Genomic DNA, 21,076 nt, shown 5'->3' on the forward strand with positions numbered 1-21,076 from the left:
AAAGGGCCTAGATTGCAGCTCGGGTTGGGAACCCCCGTACAGATGCCTGATCAAAGCTGCTTCTTTCCCCGAGCCCCACGTTTTGTGAGTTCTAAGGTCAGAGCCACAACTACAGGAGCGATTTCTTGGACAGATGGAAGGAAATCTTGCCATGCAGCACCCATCTCTACCCCAAATTTACTCTACAGATAGGCAGGGCCAGCACTGGGCAGCAGGAATCCTAATTTTCTGCCCAGGCCCTGCCTCTGCAGGGTGACTTCAGGCCAATGGCTTCCCATCTCTGAGCCTCGGTTTCCCCACCTGTTCAGTGAGGGTGGGAGGCACAACTCTGAGCCTGTAGGGTAATTACAGACAACCCATGACACGACATACCTCATTGATCAGCGATCTCTTCTTAGCGTCAGGATAGATCCACCCATCTCGGCATTTGTCTGTGTCGTTGAGGCCAAAGTGGATGATAGAATCCAGATTCCAAGGCACAGGAAGGTACATGAGGCACATCAGGAAACTGCCGTTGGGTGCTCGGGGTATGGTCAGATTCAGCTGCTCAGCTTCAGACAGGTTGGGGCCCACTGCCAGGATCCAGCTGGTGTTGCAATAGGGCTTTTGGGCTGTGAACACGAAGTAGTCAGCAAACATGAAGAAGGCTGACATGATGCTGGGGATAAAGGTGAGGGCCACTAGCCTCTGCTGGAATGTGCCAAACTCCCCCACCGCATCCAGGAGGTTGGCAAACTTGTCATCCTGCTTGGTGTGGTCAGCCCTCAATCTGTGTAACAGCATCTCCAGAGACCAGGAATGTGGATGCCCTGCTGCCTCATGCTGGTTCAAGTTCCTGGAAGCATCCTGGGATCTGAGCTCTTCCTTGAAGTTCTCTTCTCCTGCCATCTGTCCAAAGAAAGGGTGCAGCTCAGTCTCTGCTGACACCACTTCCTGAACATCGGAGACCAGCATGGGAGCCACCGACCAGGAACTGGCCTCTGGCTGGAAGCAATATGGATTCCAACCTTGATATTCTCAGTAGCTCCCTCCCTTGCTTTCTTAGTTAACATGATTTATTCCCCACTGGCCCAACCATCCTGGAGTTTTAGTGTAATTAAGATTTTTAATGTTTTAGAAAATGCTGTGCTTCTGTTGTCATGAAGGTCTGACTAATTCTGAGGAACTCTCCTACAACTTCCCTGTAACTCAGACTTCTTGTTTACACACACACTGAGACACCAATGGTCTGGCAAAAGGTAGGAGAGGTCTCTAGGGACCTTTTCTTCCAAATGAAACAAAGATCTGCATCGGCAGTGGCCAGGAGCTGGGCCCGAGGTGGGGGCTGGAAGCCTGGGCCACAGAGATGGGGCGCCAAGGCTGGGGCAGTGGTGAGGTGGTGCAGCATGGAGCCAAACTGGAAAGACAGGTGGGCGGAAGGAGGAAGGTGAGCAGTACTGACTGTGAGCATATTACCTTGCAACAGCAGCGAGGAGAGGAAACTAAGCTTAAAACTCTGTTTTGAGCCAAAACTCTCAGAAGGGGTAACAGTTCCTGGTGCGGGGCACCCCTTGGCTCAGAGCAGAGGCAGAAGCAAGCCTTCTCTGAAGGAAAATTTCTTCAAGTTGACTCTGCAAGACTCTCACGGATGTACATCAAGCAAAGAGATGACAGCTTGAGAAGACAAGCCACTCTAAGAGTCAACAGAACCCAGCAACCACAGACTTTTAGACTGCAGATGTTGAAACTGTCAGATACAAAATTTAGAACAGCTATTGCATGAACTTTTTAAGGATTTAAAGGTTGTAATTACAAAAATGAACTTACAACAACAATCAGGAAAAAGCAGACACTTTTGGAAGGAAGATTAGGAACTTTCAAAAATGAAAGCTTATTGAATGACAAATTGATGTTGAGATAAAAACACTAAGAGAAACGTTAAACAGATTTGACACAAAGAATCAGTGAACTGGAATAAACTGCTGAAATGTGAGAGAGAGGTAAAGAGACTTGGTAGATAGAAGATTTAACATGTATCAAATTGGAACTCCACAAGGAAAAATGGAGATGAAATAAAAACAATACGTTTTCTAAAACTTTTAAAACAAATTCTTAGATCCAGGAAACGCAACTTATCTCAGGGAAGATAAATAAAAAAGAAAACCATGGCTAGACACATTGCCGTGAAGCTGCAGGGCACCAATGACAAAGAAAAGATCTTGAAAATCAGCTGGAGAGAAGACAGGCCACTGACTAATGAACAGCCTCAGCAGTCTCCTGTTAGAAGCAGGCGCAGGCGCGTAGATCACTTGAGCCCAGGGGTTCAAGACCAGCCTAGACAATACAGTGAAACCCCGTCTCTACAAGAATATACAAAAAAAAATTAGCCAGGCTTGGTGGCATGTGCCTGTAGTCGCAGCTACTCAGGAGGCTGGGAGGTTGAGGCTGCAGTGAGCCATGATCACGCCACCGCACTCCAGCCTGGGTAACAGAGAGAGATCCTGTCTCAAAAAAAGAAAAAAAGAAGATCAAAGTTAAGCAACAAGGAAACCAGGAGAGTGAAGAATATTTTCAAAATGTGGATGGAAAATTATATATCACATAGAATTGTATACCCAGCAAAACTGTCTGTCAAGAACTAGGGTAAAATAAATATAATTATAGAGATAATCAGAAATTGAGAGAACACACAGCGAGAGACCTGATTTGATTGAACGTTTAAAAGATACAAAGGGTGCTGGCTTTGGCAGCACATATACTAAAATTGGAACGACGTAGAGAAGATTAGCATGACCTCTGCACAAGGATGACACACAAATTTGTAAACTGTTCCATATTTAAATAAATAAAGACTAGAAGGAAAATGATCTCTGGAGGACAGCCGGAGATGCAATAATGAATGGGAAAAATGGGAAAAATGTAAGCAAATTCAAATATTGATTGCATTAAATAAATATAATCATTGAGATTGTATTGAATTGATAGTAGAGAAGAATTTATATCTTAAGAAAAATATTGAGTCTTCTAACCCATGAGGATGGAATGAAGACAGATATAGAGATGATAGAGATAGTGATAGCTCCATATGTTTTTAAGTTAAAAAGTTAAAGAAGAAATCATGGTGGGAGTTTAAAAAGATTTATAAATGAATGATAGTAAGAACCACAACATATCAAAACTTATGGGTGGTATAAAAAGTGGTACTTGTAGGAACTTTATAGCTTTAAGTGCTTTATAATAGAAAATCAGAAAGACTGAAAATTAATCAACTAAACAACCGTCATAAGTGGGAAAAAACACAAAAGAATAAATCTAAAGAAAGTAAAGGAAGAAGGTAATAAAGTTAAGACAAAAATAAAGGAACTAGAAACAAAAGTATAAGAAAAAGAATCAACAAAGTTCAAAATCAGTTCCTTGAATAGATTAATAAGATAGACAAACCTTTAGTGAAATTATGCAAAAAAATAAAATAAAAAAGACAGAAGATACAAATAAGTCTTTTAGATATGCATAAAGGAATATACAGATATAGCAAGACTGAAAATATAATTGGATATGAACATCAACTTTATGCCAATGAATTTAAAAACTTAGGTGAATTAAATTTCTAAAACAAAATTACTCAAAACAGATTTAAGAATAAATAGAAAGTCTTAAAAGTTCTATAATGACTAAATTAAAGTAGAAGTAAAAAATCTTCCAACAAAGGAAGTCCAATTTATTTAATTTTTTTTCAGGGAATAGGCAAAGATACATACTCCCAAAGATTTTTAACTTTGATAGCACAACTAGAAAATTACAGTACAAAAAGGAAATGACAGATATGTTTCATTCATAAAAATGGATGCAAAAAACTCTAAATACAATGTTAGTAAATCAAATTTAATAGTGCATTAAGAGAAAATATATCACAGTAAATACAGTTTTATTTTATCTTTGAGACAGTGTCTCACTTGGTCACCTAGGCTAGGATGCGGTGGCACAATCTCGGCTCACAGCAGCCTTGACCTCCCAGGCACAAGCAATCTTCCCACCTCAGCCTCCTTGAATAGCTGAGACTACAGGTGCACCCACCACACTCAGCTAATTTCTATATTTTTTGTAGAGATGAGGTCTTGTTATGTTGCCCAGGTTGGTCTGGAACTCCTGAGCTCAAACAATCTGCCTGTCTTGGGAATCTGCCACCATGCACGGCCAGTTAAAAACAGTTTTAAACAGAAATGCAAAGATGGTTTTACTATTAGAAAATATAAATATGTATATATACATATACATATATGTATACTTTTTTTTGAAACAGAGTCTCACTCTTGTTGCCCAGGCTGGAGTGCAGTGGCATCATGTCAGCTCACTGCAACCTCCGTCTCCTGGGTTCAAGCAATTCTCCTGCCTCAGCCTCCCGAGTAGCTGGGATTACAGGTATGTGCCACCATGCCTGGCTAATTTTTGTATTTTTTAGTAGAGACAGGGTTTCACCATGTTGGCCAGGTTGGTCGAGACCTCGAGATGATCCGCCCGCCCTGGCCTCCCAAAGTGCTGGGATTACAGCCTCCTGAGCCACTGCGCCTCGCCTAGATAATATATAAATACTTATATTTATACAAGTAATAAATCAATACTTAACAGATCAATGGAGAAAACCATATAATCATGTTTATAGATGCAGAAAATGCATTTGATAAAATTCAACAATTTGTGATTTTTAAAGAAAAATCCTAAGAAAAGTGAGAAATTATTTGATTTAATAACAACAAAAAAAACTATCTCTCCCCCCAACAACAACAAAAAAATCCTGAAAATAAAACATTAAAAGTATCCCTTTTAAAATCAGAGGGAAGACAAAGATGCTCACAATTACTTATTTGACATTACACTGGTGGCCCTAGCCAGTGCAATGAGATAAGAAAGAGAAATTAAAGGCGTAAAGATTGAAAAGAAAATAAAACCCCAAAGAATCTACAGAGAATTAGAAACAATAGGAGAGCTTAGCAAGGTAGCTGCGTATAATGTGAATACATAAAAGTCAGTTGCATTTCTCCCAAAACAATTAGAAAATATAATTTGTAAAAGTATTCCATTCAATAAAAAATTCTTCAAACTCACTCAAAATTTGCGGAAATGCTAATTACAGCAATACTGTGATAACATTTCTCACCTATCACATGGGCACATTTTGTTGATGAGGCTGTGGGGAAACAAGCTCTTTCGTACATTGCTGATGGGAATGCAAACCAGCACAACCTTTCTGAAGGACAATTCGGCAATACCTGTTATTAAAGAACGAATTAACCCAGACACCCTGATTTGTTTACGTCTTGCACATGTTAAGAAAGGACTACTTGAGTGATTAGTCTTTGGCTGGCTTCCGGAATTGAACTTTTGGAGTGTTCCCTCTGCTACCATTAAGAGTGTTTGGGGCCAGGTGCAGTGGCACATGCCTATAATCCCAGCATTTGGGGAGGCTGAGGGGGGAGAATTGCTTGAGGCCAGGAGTTCAAGACCAGCCTAGGCAATATAGCGAGACCCACCCCGCATCTCTAAAGAAACAAACAAACAAAAAATTAGCCAGCCATGGTGGAATACACTTGTAGTCCTAGCCCCTTGGGAGGTTGAGACACTCCTGATAGCTTGAGCCCAGGAGTTTAAGGCTGCACTGTGCAAGACCTTATCTCTAAAAAAATGTTTTAAAAGAGTGTTTGGCATGCTTGGAACCTTGAACCACATTGTACCAGCTTGTCTAGATAGCTTGTGCCTTATGTTGAACATCTTTCCTTCTTGGGGTCTGAAATTGGGCAATGCAGTTTCAGTCATGGAAGTTTTAGTCATGAAGGCACTGTGTGGCTTCATGTTCAACCCCCAATAACAATGCTGGGCTCTTAGGCTCAGGGAGATTCCCTGGCAGAAAAGACTTCACACATGTTGCTGCAGTTCATTGTTGAGGGAGTAAGGGCATCCCATGTACTTTCATTGGGAGAAGATGGGAAGATTGTACCCAGTATCCTCTAGACTCCACCCACTGTGCCTTTTCCCTTTATTGACCCTGCATTGTGCACATTTGTTGTAATAAGTTGTAGCAGTGTGTATAATAACTTTTTTTTTTTTTTTTTTTTTTGAGATGAAGTCTCGCCGTGTTCCCCAGGCTGGAGTGCAGTGGTGTGAACCTTCAACCTCCACCTCCCAGGTTCAAGTGATGCTCCTGCCTCAGGCTCCCAAGTAGCTGGGACAACAGGCGCACACCACCACACCCGGCTAATTTTTGTATTTTTGGTAGATATAGAGTTTTACCATATTGGCTAGGGTGGTCTTGAACTCCTGACCTTAGGTGATCCTCCCACCTTGGCCTCCCAAAATGCTGGGATTATAGGCGTGAGCCAGTGCACCCAGCCCTAGAATAACTTTTGAGGCCCATAAATGCTTCTGGTGAATTGCAGAGCCTGGGAGTAGTCTTACAGACCACTGATACACCTAAAAAACTATGTAGACACTTGCTTTTTGATTTAGCAATCCCACTTTGGGAATTTACCCTGGAGATACACTTCCAACAGTAAGAAAATACATGTGTACAAGGTTATTCACACTGCAGCAATGATTGTGTGCAAAATATTGGAAAAAAATAAATATCCATATACATAGGAGACTGGCTGAATAAACAGTGGTATAGCCACTCAGTGCAATACAAGAACTGGCGCGGTGCCTCACACCTGTAATCCTGGCACTTTGGGAGGCTGAGGCAGGAGGATTGCTTGAGCCCAGGAGATTGAAGCTGCCGTGAGCTATGAATGCTCCACTGCACTCCAGCCTGGGTGACAGGGTGAGACTATCTCAAAAATAAAAAAGTGACATTATGCAACTGTAAAAAACAATTAGGAAAATGTCTATTCATTGATATGGAATGATTTCCAGACCATATTGGTAAGTGAAGAAAGCAAAATGCTCGAGTATCTCTAGTAAGCTGCTGTTCATGTAATAAAAGGGGATATAAGAATATACATGTATTACTCATTTGTGAAAAAAATACAGGAGAACAAGTCACAAACTAATGAGACTAATTATCTCTGAGGGTGAGTGGGTGGGAATGGGTGAAAAGAATGAGGGAATGGAATGGGGTAGATGGGATGGGAGGGGAGGGACCATTCTCTGAGTATAGCTTTTTGTGTAATTCTGATTTTAGAATCTTAGTAAGGCTTCACAGACACCCCATCCCCAAATAGGTAATTAAAACCAACCTGTACAAAGAAGTAATCCAACAGCAGCAAATAAACCTAATGTGATACAAATAAACATCATAACTGCATTGAAGAGGATGGGGAAGGAAAGGACTAATCTAAGTAACCGAAAAATAGCATATTGACCACATATTGTAAAGCTAAAGATGAAAAGAACTGTACACAAGTATTGTTATCCTAGTTAGTGAATTTGTTTTTCACAGAAATGGAATTGCAGTTCTGAAACTATGTGTATACTATATTTAAGTAAACGAGTAACTATATTGTAGATAATAAGAGCTAGGTTTTTGTCAGAGAAAGGAGTTACAACAAAGGACAGGGGAAACTGGGCACGGTGGCTCACACCTGTAATCCCAGCACTTTGGAGGCCAAGGCAGGTGGATCACCTGAGGTCAGGAGTTCAAAACCAGCCTAGCCAACATGGTGAAACCCCGTCTCTACTAAAAAATACAAAAACTAGCTGGATATGGTGGCACCTGCCTGTAATCCCAGCTACTCCAGAGGCTGAGGCAGGAGAATTGCTTGAACCCAGGAGGTGGAGGTTGCAGTGAGCTGAGATGGCACCACTGTACTCCAGCCTGGGTGACAGAGCGAGACTCTGTCTAAAACACATGCACAAACACACACACACACACACACACACACACACACACACACACAAGACAGGGAAGACTAGAATGAAGACTGTGGTGTTTGGATTGGAACCAAAGATACCAGAATGAACTCATGATTGATAGATAGATAGATAGATAGATAGATAGATAGATAGATAGATAGATAGAGTGTGCATGTCTATTTTCTAGCTCTGTCCACTAGATGGCCTAGAAAAAATAACAACTTAGTAGCAATGAGCACACCTAGTACTCAGATCTTGGTTCCTAAACAAAAGAATGAGGGTTCGTTGGAGAAATGGTTGATTCCAGCGTTGGAGCAGGAGATGATTATAAAATATCTTGTGGTGCCAGAAAGCAAGAAAGCACCCTAAAATGATGGAGGCACATCAAAAGAACACAGGAGCCAAACTGAAGGCATCCCCAGGGGACAAATCTGGGACAATTTTAGCAACAAAATAAATAATTATAGTAATAGGTTGTAACCCATAGAATAAATATGAGTCCATAATGATATAAATAAATAACTGACTAAGTAGTATCCAAGGGAGAGCTCTTCCTTACTGAAGAATCCCACAGTAACAAGTGTAGAAAAAATGATGAAAATACAAAAATCACCATTTGGCAAGCACCAGTTATAACTGTTACAGGCAAGAATCATTGATGAATATTAAAATTAGAGGATGAAGTTATGAGAAACAGATATTTACATAGTATCAAAGTGTATCTTACCATAAGATACTTATCATTTACAAAGGGGAAAATAATAATTTCATAGTGAAGAAATTTGGCAGATACCATTTTAACCAAGTAATCAAAATTAAAATCACCAGTAAGGGGATGTGATGACATCATACACCCCTGCATATGATGTACTAAGGGTACAACAGCACTTCTGAGGTATTCTTGCCGGAAATACATGCCTTAATATAATCATAAGAAAACACCAAACAAGGGTGGGTGGGGAAGGGAGAGCATCAGGAAGAATAGCTAACGGATGCTGGGCTTAATACTTGGGTGTTGGTTTGATCCGTGCAGCAAACCACCACAGGACACATTTATCTGTGTAACAATGTGCACAGGTACCCCTGAACTTAAAAGTGGAAGAAAAATAAAAACCCACCACCAAACAGATTTAGGGGCATTCTACAAAATAACTGCCAAGTACTTTTCAAGTATTAAAGCATGAAGAAGGCTGAGGAACTTTCCGAGACTGTAGGAGACTAAGAGGACATTGAGAGACAGGACTAGCTGGATTTTCTAGGCCAAATAAGAATCCCTAAGCCTAGCTGGGAAGGTGACCACACCCACTTAAACACGGGGCTGCAACTTAGCCCACACCCTACCAAACAGGTGGTAAAAAGAGCTCACTAAAATGCTAATTAGGCAAAAACAGGAGGTAAAGAATCATCTATCGCCTGAGAGCACAGCGGGAGGGACAATGATCAGGATATAAACCCAGGCATTCAAGCCTGCAACAGCTACCCCCTTTGGGTCCCCTCCCATTTTATGGGAGCTCTGTTTTCACTCTATAAAATCTTGCAACTGCACACTCTACTGGTCCGTGTTTGTTATCGCTCGAGTCGAGCTTTCGCTCGCCGTCCACCACTGCTGTTTGTCGTCGTCGCAGACCCACCACTGACTTCCACCCCTCCGGATCCGGCAGGGTGTCTGCTGTGCTCCTGATCCAGTGAGGTGCCCATTGCCGCTCTGGATTGGGCTAAAGGCTTGCCATTGTTCCTGCAAGGCGAAGTGCTTGGATTCATCCTAATCGAACTGAACACTAGTCGCTGGATTCCATGGCTCTCTTCCGTGACCCACAGCTTCTAATAGAGCTGTAGCACTCATTTCATGGCCCAAGATTCCATTCCTTGGAATCCGTGAGGCCAAGAACCCCAGGTCAGAGCACAAGAGGCTTGCTGCCATCTTGGAAGTGGCCCCCCACCATCTTGGGAGCTCTGGGAGCAAGGACCCCCTGGTAACATTTTGGCAACCACAAAGGGACCTCCAAAGTGGTGAGTAATATTGGACCACTTTCACTTGCTATTCTGTCCTATCATTCCTTAGAATTGGAGGAAAATACCGGGCACCTGTCAGCCAGTTAAAAATGATTAGCATGACCACCAGACTTAAGAGTCAGGTGTGAGGCTGTCTGGGGAAGGGCTTTATAACAACCCCCAAGCCTTCTGGGTTGGGAACATTGATCTGCCTGGAACCAGCTTCCACTTTAAATTTTCCTGGGGAATCCTGGGGCTGACTAGAGGCAGAAAGTTATTGTCCCAAACTCCTGGTCCTACAGCCAGAAGTCTCTATTCAACAGTCGCCCATGTATGCGCCCCTGCCTTTCCTTCTGACCCATACCTCCTGGGTCCTGACCACGACTTTTTTGAAAGTGTAGCCCCAAAATTCTCCTTACCTCTGAATCTACTTCCTCCCATCGCTGCCTCCTAGGTACTAATGGTTCAGACTTTCATTTCCTCTAGCAAGTTGTATCTCCAAAGGGATCTAAGGAAGCTCTACACTGCGTCCTTAGGTATTTAGGCTATAAACACAGGGAGTCTTGTCCCTGGTGTCCCTCCTGATTTAAGGGTACAGCTCTCGACATGGGCAGTTATATGTGGGACCCATTCCCCATCACCCTTGCCAGGGCCCCAAGTTTGTAAATGGCTAAGAGAAGAGAGAGAGAAAGAGAGAGAGACAGAGAGGAGAGACAGAGAGATAGAGAGGAGAGACAGAGAGATAGAGAGGATAAAGAGGCAGAGAGACAAAAAGGGAGTCAAAGAGAGAAAGAAAGAGAAAGATAGAAATAGTAAAAATAATAATAATAATAATAATAATGATGATGTGCCCTATTCCTTTAAAAGTGCCCTATTCCTTTAAAAGCCAGGGTAAACTTAAACCTATAATTGATAATTGAAGGCCTTCTCTGTGACCCTATAACACTCCAATACTACCTTGTTGTCAGTGTAAACAAGGATGTAGCCTGAAAACACTGAGACCACTGACGACCTGTAGCCTTCCTATCAAAAATCCTTAACCCAGTAACCCACAGATGGCCCAAATGCATTCAGTCTGTAGCAGCAACTGCCTTGCTAACAGAAGAAAGTAGAAAAGTAACTTTTAGAGGAAACCTCATTGTGAGCACATTTCACCAGTTCAGAATTATTCTAAGTCAAAAAATCAAAAAGGTAGCTTACTAACTCAAAAATCTAAAAGTATGGGGCTATTGTGTTAGAAAAAGGTGATTTAACATTAACCACTGAAAATTCCCTTAACCCAGCAGGTTTCCTAACAGGGGATTTAAATCTTAATTACCATACAAAGATCCGACCACACCTAGGAGGAACTCCCTTCAGGACAGGTGATTGAGAAAAAACCACAATGGGTATTCAGTAATGGATAGGGAGACTCTTGTGGAAGCAGAGACAGGAGAATTGCCTAATAATTGGTCTGCTCAAACATTGGAGCTGTTTACATTCAGCCAAGCCTTAAAGTACTTACAGAATCAAAAAACTCTATCTCAATCCTGACTCAAAAAGTTACCTAAACCCTCTCTGAAACGAATTTGCATAAGAACTGTTTATGGGAATGCATCTTGATGGGGCAGCTGGGTTGTTATGAAATAGGAACCCAGCCCAGCTCTAGGACTCACCCCTGAGCACAAAGGCAATGTTGGACGAGTTGGTAAAGAACCACTAGAATCCAGCAGCCCAGACCCCTTTCTTTGTGGTCAAGAAAGGCGGGAAAACAGGTGCAGGACTGCTACATCAGTGAGCGTAACTAATCCGATAAGCAGAATTCCATGGGTGGTTACGCACCCTGGAAAGGAATAAACATTAGGACCATAGAGGACGCTCTAGGACTAATGCTCATCGGAAAATGACTAGGGGTGCTGACATCCCTCTGTTCTTTTTTCAGATGGGAAACGTTCCCCCCAAGGCAAAAACGCCCGTAAGATGTAGTCTGGAGAATTAGGACCAATCTGACCCTCAGACACTAAGAAAGAAACAACATATTCTTCTGCAGTACCGCCTGGCCACAATATCCTCTTCAAGGGGGAGAAACCTGGCCTCCTGAGGAAAGCATAAATTATAACACCACCTTACAGCTAGACCTTTTTGCAGAAAAGAAGGCAAATGGAGTGAAGTGCCATATGTACAAACTTTCTTTTCATTAAGAGACAACTCGCAATTATGTCAAAAGTGTGATTTATGCCCTACAGGAAGCCTCAGAGTCTACCTCCTACCCTGGTGTCCCCCCGACTCCTTCCCCAACTAATAAGGACCCCCCTTCAACCCAAACGGTCCAAAAGGAGGTAGACAAAGGGGTAAACAATGAACCAAAGCGTGCCAATATTCCCCGATTATGCCCCCTCCAAGCAGTAGAAGGAGGAGAATTCAGCCCAGCCAGAGTGCATGTACCTTTTTCTCTCTCAGACTTAAAGCAAATTAAAATAGACGTAGGTAAATTCTCAGATAACCCTGATGGCTAAAGTGATATTTTACAAGGGTTAGGGCAATCCTTTGATCTGACATGGAGAGAAATAATGTTACTGCTAAATCAGACAGTAACCCCAAATGAGAGATAGGATGACAACAGAGGAAAGAACAATTCCCCACAGGCCAGCAGGCAGTTCCCATTGTAGACCGTCACTGGGACACAGGATCCAAACATGGAAATTGGTGCTGCAGACATTTGCTAACTTGCGTGCCAAAAGGACTAAGGAAAACTAGAAAGAAGCCTATGAATTATCAAAGGATGTCCACTGTAACACAGAGAAAGGAAGAAAATCCCACTGCCTTTCTGGAGAGACTAAGGGAGGCATTGAGGAAGCATACCTCCCTGTGACCTGACTCTATTGAAGGCCAACTAACCTTAAAGGATAAGTTTATCACTCAGTCAGCTGCAGACATTAGAAAGAAAGTTCTAAAGTCCGTCTTAGGCCTGGAGCAAAACTTGGAAACCCTATTGAACTTGGCAACCTCGGTTTTTTATAACAGAGATCAGGAGGAGCAGGCAGAATGGGACAAACAGGATAAAGAAAGGCCACCGCTTTAGTCATGGCCCTCAGGCAAGCAGACTTTGGAGGCTCTGGAAAGGGGAAAACCTGGGCAAATCGAATGCCTAATAGAGCTTGCTTCCAGTGCGGTCTACAAGGACACTTTAAAAAAGATTGTCCAAATAGAAATAAGCTGCCTCAGCACTATTCACAATAGCAAATACTTGGAACCAACCCAAATGTCCATCAATGACAGACTGGATTAAGAAAATGTGGCACATACACACCATGGAATACTATGCAGCCATAAAAAAGGATGAGTTCATGTCCTTTGTAGGGACATGGATGAAGCTGGAAACCATCATTCTCAGCAAACTGTCACAAGGACAAAAAAAAAACAAACACTGCATGTTCTTACTGATAGATGAGAATTGAACAATGAGAACACTAGGACACAGGAAGGGGAACATCACACACCAGCGCCTATTGTGGGGGTGGGGGAGGGGGAAGGGATAGCATTAGGAGATATACCTAATGTAAATGATGAGTTAATGGGTGCAGCACAGCAACATGGCACATGTATACATATGTAACAAACCTGCACGTTGTGCACATGTACCCTAGAACTTAAAGCATAATAATAAAATAAAATACTTTAGAACAAAACACACAAACAAAATATTATGTAAATTTTCAAAAGCTGTATTGGCTCATAATTGCCCATGTGTAGAAGATAACTTGTCAGTTTTGATCATCCAAACTCCATTTACCATTTCAAATAGAACCACCATTTTCTTTCTTACTCCCTAGTAAATGATCTATACTTCCACAATTGGATTCTATCTTTTGGGGATTTAAATATTGAAACTGTTATGCAAGGATAGAAGAAACACCACTGCTCGTACAAAGTGGCAGCATCCAGTCCGTGTTGTTATGGATCTCTTCCTGGAATTTCTGATTCTTGGGTCCCCAAAATGCCTTGATTGCAATTAATTTTTAAACCTTGCTCTCTAACATTTTCAGTAATTCTATAACGCCCTTAGGTTTTCAACAAATTCACTTATTGTTTAAGTTAGCCAAAAATGAGTTTCACTTGCTTGGAAAGATCCGAACTGATACAGATATTGGTACAAAAATGAGAACGGATAATATCTAGGGAACTGTAGGGTGTTTGGGACTGTGCTGTTGAGACAGGGTAGAAGAGAAATACTTTCCATTAATATATGCATATATGATTCCATGAAAAAAAAATTTGGAGTCTTATGACAAAATAGTCAATTAAATATGTACTTATTATGATCTAGAACAATGTCTTACTGAGAGTAAGTTTCAGGAGGAAAAAGTTGTGGGTACCTTAAAATATTTTGAAGAGCACAAGAAATGTAAGTACCCCTCTGGTAGGGTGGCTGATTTCTATGACATTGCAAAAGAATGGCAGGCTTAAAACCCCAAACTACCAAATTAAAACATGAACTGATGCGCATGCAAAAGTAAGAATTCAACTGATTCTGTAGTTTAGCAAAATATAGCCTAACTCTTTGCTTTTTGTTTGTGGCCATAAGGCAATGATCACAAAATCAGTACTCTTAAGAGGGGAAGTGAAACAGGAGGGAATGACTCACTGCACCATCTCCTATGAGGCACTCTACACCGTCATTACCTAAGGAAGGAATTTTATTATTTGGAAGTTGCTCTTCTTCCCTGGCTTTAAAAAAAAAAAGCTGTTGTTTCCTTGCCTGAGGAGGCTCCCTTATATGTGGTCATTATTCCTTTTCTGCCTTAAATCATTGTCATTAAACCAGTAACTAGAACCAGACTCAAGAATGCCAGGGTGTATATGTAAAATCAAACTTGTATAGAGAAGACTAACAAACCAAAAGAATGGCAAGAATTTGCTGGTTTATACTGTTATAAATCAGCTATTTTGGCCTTTGAGAGTACATGACCAAGGACGGCAAGGTAAATTTAGATTGGTCTGAATTTCTCAAAATCCAGGTACTTTCCAAAAACATATACCTACCATATGTCTTCTGAAACACCAAGTATGTTCCTAAACTTCGTTAGTATTTTTTAATGAACCTAGACTTAACATTGACATTTTCTAAAGAAATGTGACATTCCAGAAATCCTATGGCATACAGGCCAGAATTCAAAGGAATTTAAAAATAATAAAAATGGAGTTTTGCTTTAAAAAAAATAAATAATAAGCTGCCCCCTCGTTCATGCCCCTTATGTCACGGGAATCACTGGAAGGCCCACTGCCCCAGGGGACAAAGGTCCTGAGGCAGAACCACTAACCAGATGATCCAGCAGCAGGACTGAGGGTGTCTGGGGCAAGCGCCAGCCCATGCCATCACCCTCACAGAGCCCCGTGTATGCTTGACCATTGAGGGCCAGGAGGTTAACTGTCTTTCTGGACACTGGCGCGGCCTTCTCAGTCTTACTCTCCTGTCCTGGACAACTGTCCTCCAGATCTGTCATCCGAAGGGTCCTAGGACAGCCAGTCACTGTCTGATTGTAACTGGGGAACAACTTAGTGGCTGATATTTCTCCTAGCCACTAAGTTGTGACTGTGGAACTTTACTCTTTCACATGCTTTTCTAATTATGCCTGAAAGCCCCACTCCCTTGTTAGGGAGAGATATTCTAGCAAAAGCAGGAGCCATTATACACCTGAACATAGGAGAAGGAACACCCGTTTGTTGTCCCCTGCTTGAGGAAGGAATTAATCCTGAAGTCTTGGCAAGAGAAGGACAATATGGACGAGCAAAGAATGCCCATCCTGTTCAAGTTAAACTAAAGGATTCCACCTCCTTTCCCCACCAAAGCAGTACCCACTTAGAATCAAGGCCCAACAAGGACTCCAAAAGATTGTTAAGGACTTAAAAGTCCAAGGCTTAGTAAAACCAAGCAATAGCCCTTGCAATACTCCAATCTTAGGAATACAGAAACCCAACGGACAGTGGAGGTTATTGCAGGATCTCAAGATTATCAATGAGGCCATTGTCCCCCTATACCCAGCTGTACCTAACCCTTACACTCTGCTTTCCCAAATACTAGAGGAAGAAGAGTGGTTTACAGTCCTAGACCTTAAAGATGCCTTTTTCTGCATCCCTGTACATCCTGACTCTCAATTCTTGTTTGCCTTTGAAGATCCTTTGAACCCAACATCTCAACTCACCTGGACTGTTTTACCCCAAGGGTTCAGGGATAGCCCCCATCTATTTGGCCAGGCATTAGCCCAAGACTTGAGCCAGTTCTCATACCTGGACACTCTTGTCCTTTGGTACATGGATGATTTACTTTTAGCCGCCTGTTCAGAAACCTTGTGCCATCAAGCCACCCAAGTGTTCTTAAATTTCCTCACCACCTATGGCTACAAGGTTTCCAAACCAAAGACTCAGCTCTGCTCACAGCAGGTTAAATACTTAGGGCTAAAATTATCCAAGGTGACCAGGGCCTCAGTGAGGAACGTATCCAGCCTATACTGGCTTATCCTCAACCCAAAACCCTAAAGCAAATAAGAGGGTTCCTTGGCATAACAGGCTTCTGCAGAATATGGATTCCCAAGTACGGCGAAATAGCCAGACCATTATATACACTAATTAAGGAAACTCAAAAAGCCAATACCCATTTAGTAAGATGGACACCTGAAGCAGAAGCAGCTTTCCAGACCCTAAAGACGGCCCTAACTCAAGCCCCAGTGTTAAGCTTGCCAACGGGGCAAGATTTTTCTTAATACATCACAGAAGAAACAGGAATAGCTCTAGGAGTACTTACACAGGTCCAAGGGACGAGCTTGCAACCCGTGGCATACCTGAGTAAGGAAATTGATGTAGTGGCAAAGGGTTGGCCTCATTGTTTACGGGTAGTGGCGGCAGTAGCAGTCTTAGTATCTGAAGCAGTTAAAATAATAAAAGGAAGAAATCTTACTCTGTGGACATCTCATGATGTGAACGGCATACTCACTGCTAAAGGAGACTTGTGGCTGTCAGACAATCATTTGCTTAAATATCAGGCTCTATTACTTGAAGGGCCAGTGCTGTGACTGCGCACTTTTGCAACTCTTAATCCAGCCACATTTCTTCTAGACAAGGAAGAAAAGATAGACCATAACTGTCAATAGGTGATTGCTCAAACCTATGCCACTCGAGGGAACTTTTCAGAGGTTCCCTTGACTGATCCCGACCTCAACTTGTACACTGATGGAAGTTCCTTTGTAGAAAAAGGACTTCGAAAAGCGGGGTATGCAGTGGTCAGTGATAATGGAATACTTGAAAGTAATCTCCTCACTCCAGGAACTAGTGCTCAGCTGGAAAAACTAATAGCCCTTACTTGGGCACTAAAATTAGGAGAAGGAAAAAGGGTAAATCTATATACAGACTCTAAGTATGCTTACCTAGTCCTCCATGCCCACGCAGCAATATGGAGAGAAAGGGAATTCGTAACTTCTGAGGGAACACCTACCAAACATCAGGAAGCCATTAGCAGATTATTATTGGCAGTAGAGAAACCTGAAGAGGTAGCAGTCTTCCACTACCGGGGTCATCAGAAAGGAAAGGAAAGGGAAATAGAGGGAACCACCAAGCAGATATTGAAGCCAAAAGAACCACAAGGCAGGACCCTCCATTAGAAATGCTCATAGAAGGACCCCTAGTATGGGGCAATCCTCTGCGGGAAACCAAGCCCCAGTACTCAACAGGAGAAATAGAATAGGGAACCTCACAAGGACGTAGTTTCCTCCCCTCAGGATGGCTAGCCACCGAAGAAGGAAAAACACTTTTGTCTGCAGCCAACCAATGAAAATTACTCGAAATCCTTCACCAAACCTTTCATTTAGGCATTGATACCATCCATCAGATGGCCAAATTATTGTTTACTGGACGAGACCTTTTTAAAACTATCAAGCAGATAGTCAGGGCCTGTAAAGTGTGCCAAAGAAATAATCCCCTACATTGCAGGCCATACATTTCAATCCCTGTCTCTTGTTAAGTTTGTCTCTCCCAGAATCAAAGCTGTAAAACTACAAACTGTTCTTCAAATGGAGCCCCAGATGCAGTCCACGACTAAGACCTACTGTGGACCCCTGGACCGGCCTGCTAGCCCATGCTCCGATGTTGATGATATCGAAGGCACCCCTCCCGAGGAAATCTCAACTGCACAACCCCTACTTCACCCCAATTCAGCAGGAAGCAGTTAGAGCAGTCCTTTTCAGACTGCCACTGCTGTTTCATAATCCAGGGAAGAGGTCTCCAGCTCACCGTCCATGGGACAAATCCAGCCTCCAGACACATTTCCCTTGGCCAGCCCATTTGGTGCCACACTGTATCTTGGAATGTGATTTAACTGCCAAAAGATGATTTCACATAAATGCAACATTTTCTTTTTGAAGTTTGGCCAATAGGACAGCATTCCCATCTGGCAACAATTAGCAAACCTGAGCAGGGGCCCCTCCTTTAGACTGAGAGTTTGCTCTGTTTGTTGTTGTTGTTGTTGTTTGTTTGTTTTTGAGACAGAGCCTCGCTCTGTCACCCAGGCTGGAATGTAGTGGTATGATCTCGGCTCACTGCACCCTCTGCTTCCTGGGTTCAAGCGATTCTCCTGCCTCAGCCTCCTGAGTAGCTGGTACTATAGGTGCACGCCACCATGCCTGGCTAATTTTTGTATTTTTAGTAGAAATGGGATTTCAGCCACTGCACCCGGCTCCCGCTACTTCTGATTTGTGCATGCAGGAGGCCCAGCAGGGTCCGGCACCATTTGCCCTTTTCACTTGTCTTTGCCTCCTGCCTGGCCCCAAGTTCGGGATCCCTTATCCCAGCAGAATTTCGGGTACATAAGAGGCAGGGAACACAGAGGGGGAGCATGCTCAGATGTGTGTGTGCTGGGAGGTCGGGGAGGCTGCATAAGCGCCCCCAGAGGGATCTATGCCTAATCCTCAGAACTCGTAAACGTTTCCTTGTATGGCAAGGGGGGGTTAAAGTTGCAGATGAAGTTAAGGTTACTACTTAGCTGACTTTAAAATAGATTATCTTGGATTGTCCGGGTAGGTCCTATTAATCCCAGGATCCTTAAATTCATAAGACCCAAAGAAACACAGCTTGATAAAGATTTGGGCAGCCCTCGGTGGCTTTGAAGATGCGAGGGGTCCCAGAGCCAAGGAATGCAGGAGGCTCTAGAAGCTGGAAAAGGCAAGGAAGGAAATGAACTCTGCCCTAGAGCCTCCAGAAAGGAAGGCAACCCTTCTGACACCTTGATCTTAACCTGCTGAGGCCCATGTGTTCTTCTGACCCCCAAAACCGTAAGGTAATAAGTCTCTGCTGTTTCAAGCCACTAAGTGTGGGCATTTGTTATAGCAGTGATAGGAAACCAATACAGGATGTATGTGTGTAAGGTTGGAGAGGGCGGAGGTGGATAAAGGAGACTTTCCAGGGAGGGAGGGAGGGAGGGAGAAAGCCTCCGCTCTCCTCTCAGAGATGTGGCTTCTGGACCAGAGCCATCTGTACCAGTCTCCCTCTGCAGGGACTGCTTCAGCATCCCCCAGCACCACCTGATACCCCAAGGCCCTGGAGCACTCACTCCCTCTACCCTTCCCAAAGGTCCTCTGCCAGGTGGACAGACCCCAGGCAATTGGCTGTCAATGTGCCAGAGAGGTAACTGAGGCCTGGGAGAGGCATAGCCAGGAGCAGCACTCCAGCTGCCGCAGGAGATGGCCAGATGCCACACCTGAGAACTCACGCTTTCTGAGAGGGCAGCCCGCTCCTTCCACAGACTCCCCACAGCCAAACAGGCCCAGGCAGGCTCCTGTCCACACCCGTGCTGAGAACGTGGCCGCACAATTGCCAGGTGTCATCATAATTTCCACCCTCCACACCCTCCCAGCCCTGCCTGCCTGGAGGCAGGACCACAAGCCAAAGCCAGGACCCACCTGACCACAATCCAGGCCCAGCCAGACCCTTGGAAGCAGAACCTTTGAGTTCCACTGGTGTCCAGGAAGTAGTGTCACAATGGGGTGGGGAGGTCCTTGGGGTGGGCTGGGAATGGTGAGGGGCAGCATTCTACTCCAGGGGCACAACTGGCCGCAGCCTCCGGGGCAAGGCAGGTCAGGAAAACTGCCAAACGGCAACCCCCGTCCGCCCGTTCCTTTGTGCAGGCTGTTTCCTCCACGTGAGGGCTCCACCTCCACTCACGGAAATTCTCCTGTCCTTGCAGATATCACTCATTTGTCAACTATCCTTCAAGCCTTCCTGAGCCCACAGCTGGAAACAGCTTGGCTCTACCCCACTCACCTCTGCTCTGCCTCTCTGTGACACTTCCCTACCAACCATCCTTGGTCAGAGCTGCTGGTGTCTGATCCATCTCTCCCATAAACTAGAAGCTTCCTCTGCTAGATTGCAGGAACAGGGCTTCAAGCTTCATGCTTGGGGGAAGGGAGGCCAAAGTGGCAGGACAGGAAAATCAGCACAGGGCCTGGTACAAGGCAGACCGTCCTTGTACCAGTATAGCATGTACTCACTCAGGACCTCAGCAAAATTAGGGCATTGCTATGGTTTAATATTTGTCCTCTCCAAAACTCATGTTGAAACTTCATCTCCAGTGTGGTAGTGTGTTGGGGCCTTTAAGATGTAATTGGGTCATGAGGGTAATCTGTTAATCCCTGAATCACCATTCATGGATTAATAGATTAATGGGTTAATGAGTTATGAGAATGGGACTGGTGACTTTATAACAAGAGGAAGAAAGACAAGCTAGCTTGCTCAGTTCCCTCACCTGCGCCCCCTTGGGACTCCCCAACAGCAAGAAGGCCCTTACCAGATGTATCCCCTAAACCCTGGACTTTCCAGCCTCCAGAACTGTAAGAAATACATTTCTTTTCTTTATAAATAACTCAGTTTCAAGTAGTCTGTTATAAGCAACAGAAAATGGACTAACACAGACACTAAGACACAAAAAAACTTAAAAGAATTTCATATATTTGGAAAAAAACAATGAAGTATTAATCACAGGGAAGCCTACTTACAGCTATTTTGCAGTTTCCTGTGACTCAATCTTCACTTGTTTGGGGGCAGGGCACTGCAATCTTATTGGTATCTGGGGCATCAGATCCTTCCGCTTTCACCAAACCTCCCTCAGGGTGTCTCAGTGGCTGGTCCAAGCCCCTCACCCCCCTCAGAGTTCCCCACTCTTGAGCAGCAGCAACTGGGGGCCACAGGGACCAAGCAGACAGCACAGTGAGCACCCAGCAGCCATCAGTGAGACTGAAGA

General features: G+C 43.5%; 1 protein-coding gene and 1 non-coding gene across 4 annotated transcripts in view; one reads left to right on the forward strand and one right to left on the reverse strand.

Moving 5' to 3' along the window:
- Positions 1–19,779, reverse strand: part of SLC22A14 (solute carrier family 22 member 14) — a 31,458-nt gene extending 11,679 nt beyond the window's left edge. Inside the window, exons 1-2 of one of the 3 annotated variants that reach the window (XM_010357245.2) lie at positions 19,740–19,779; positions 373–888 (exon numbers count right to left, since the gene is read on the reverse strand). In XM_010357245.2, the coding sequence (XP_010355547.2) occupies positions 373–888 (516 nt within the window). In that variant the 5' untranslated portion in view covers positions 19,740–19,779. Of the gene's footprint in view, positions 1–372; positions 974–19,739 lie in introns of those variants that run through there. The other 2 variants (XM_030938644.1, XM_030938649.1) reach the window with 2 other exon arrangements.
- LOC115900836 lies at positions 2,714–2,820 on the forward strand. The gene has a single exon (XR_004060485.1). It is a non-coding gene; the product is annotated as a U6 spliceosomal RNA (small nuclear RNA).
- Positions 19,780–21,076: the final 1,297 nt, after the last annotated feature.

This window comes from Rhinopithecus roxellana, chromosome 1 (assembly GCF_007565055.1).
Source record: "Rhinopithecus roxellana isolate Shanxi Qingling chromosome 1, ASM756505v1, whole genome shotgun sequence".
NCBI lineage: Eukaryota > Metazoa > Chordata > Mammalia > Primates > Cercopithecidae > Rhinopithecus > Rhinopithecus roxellana.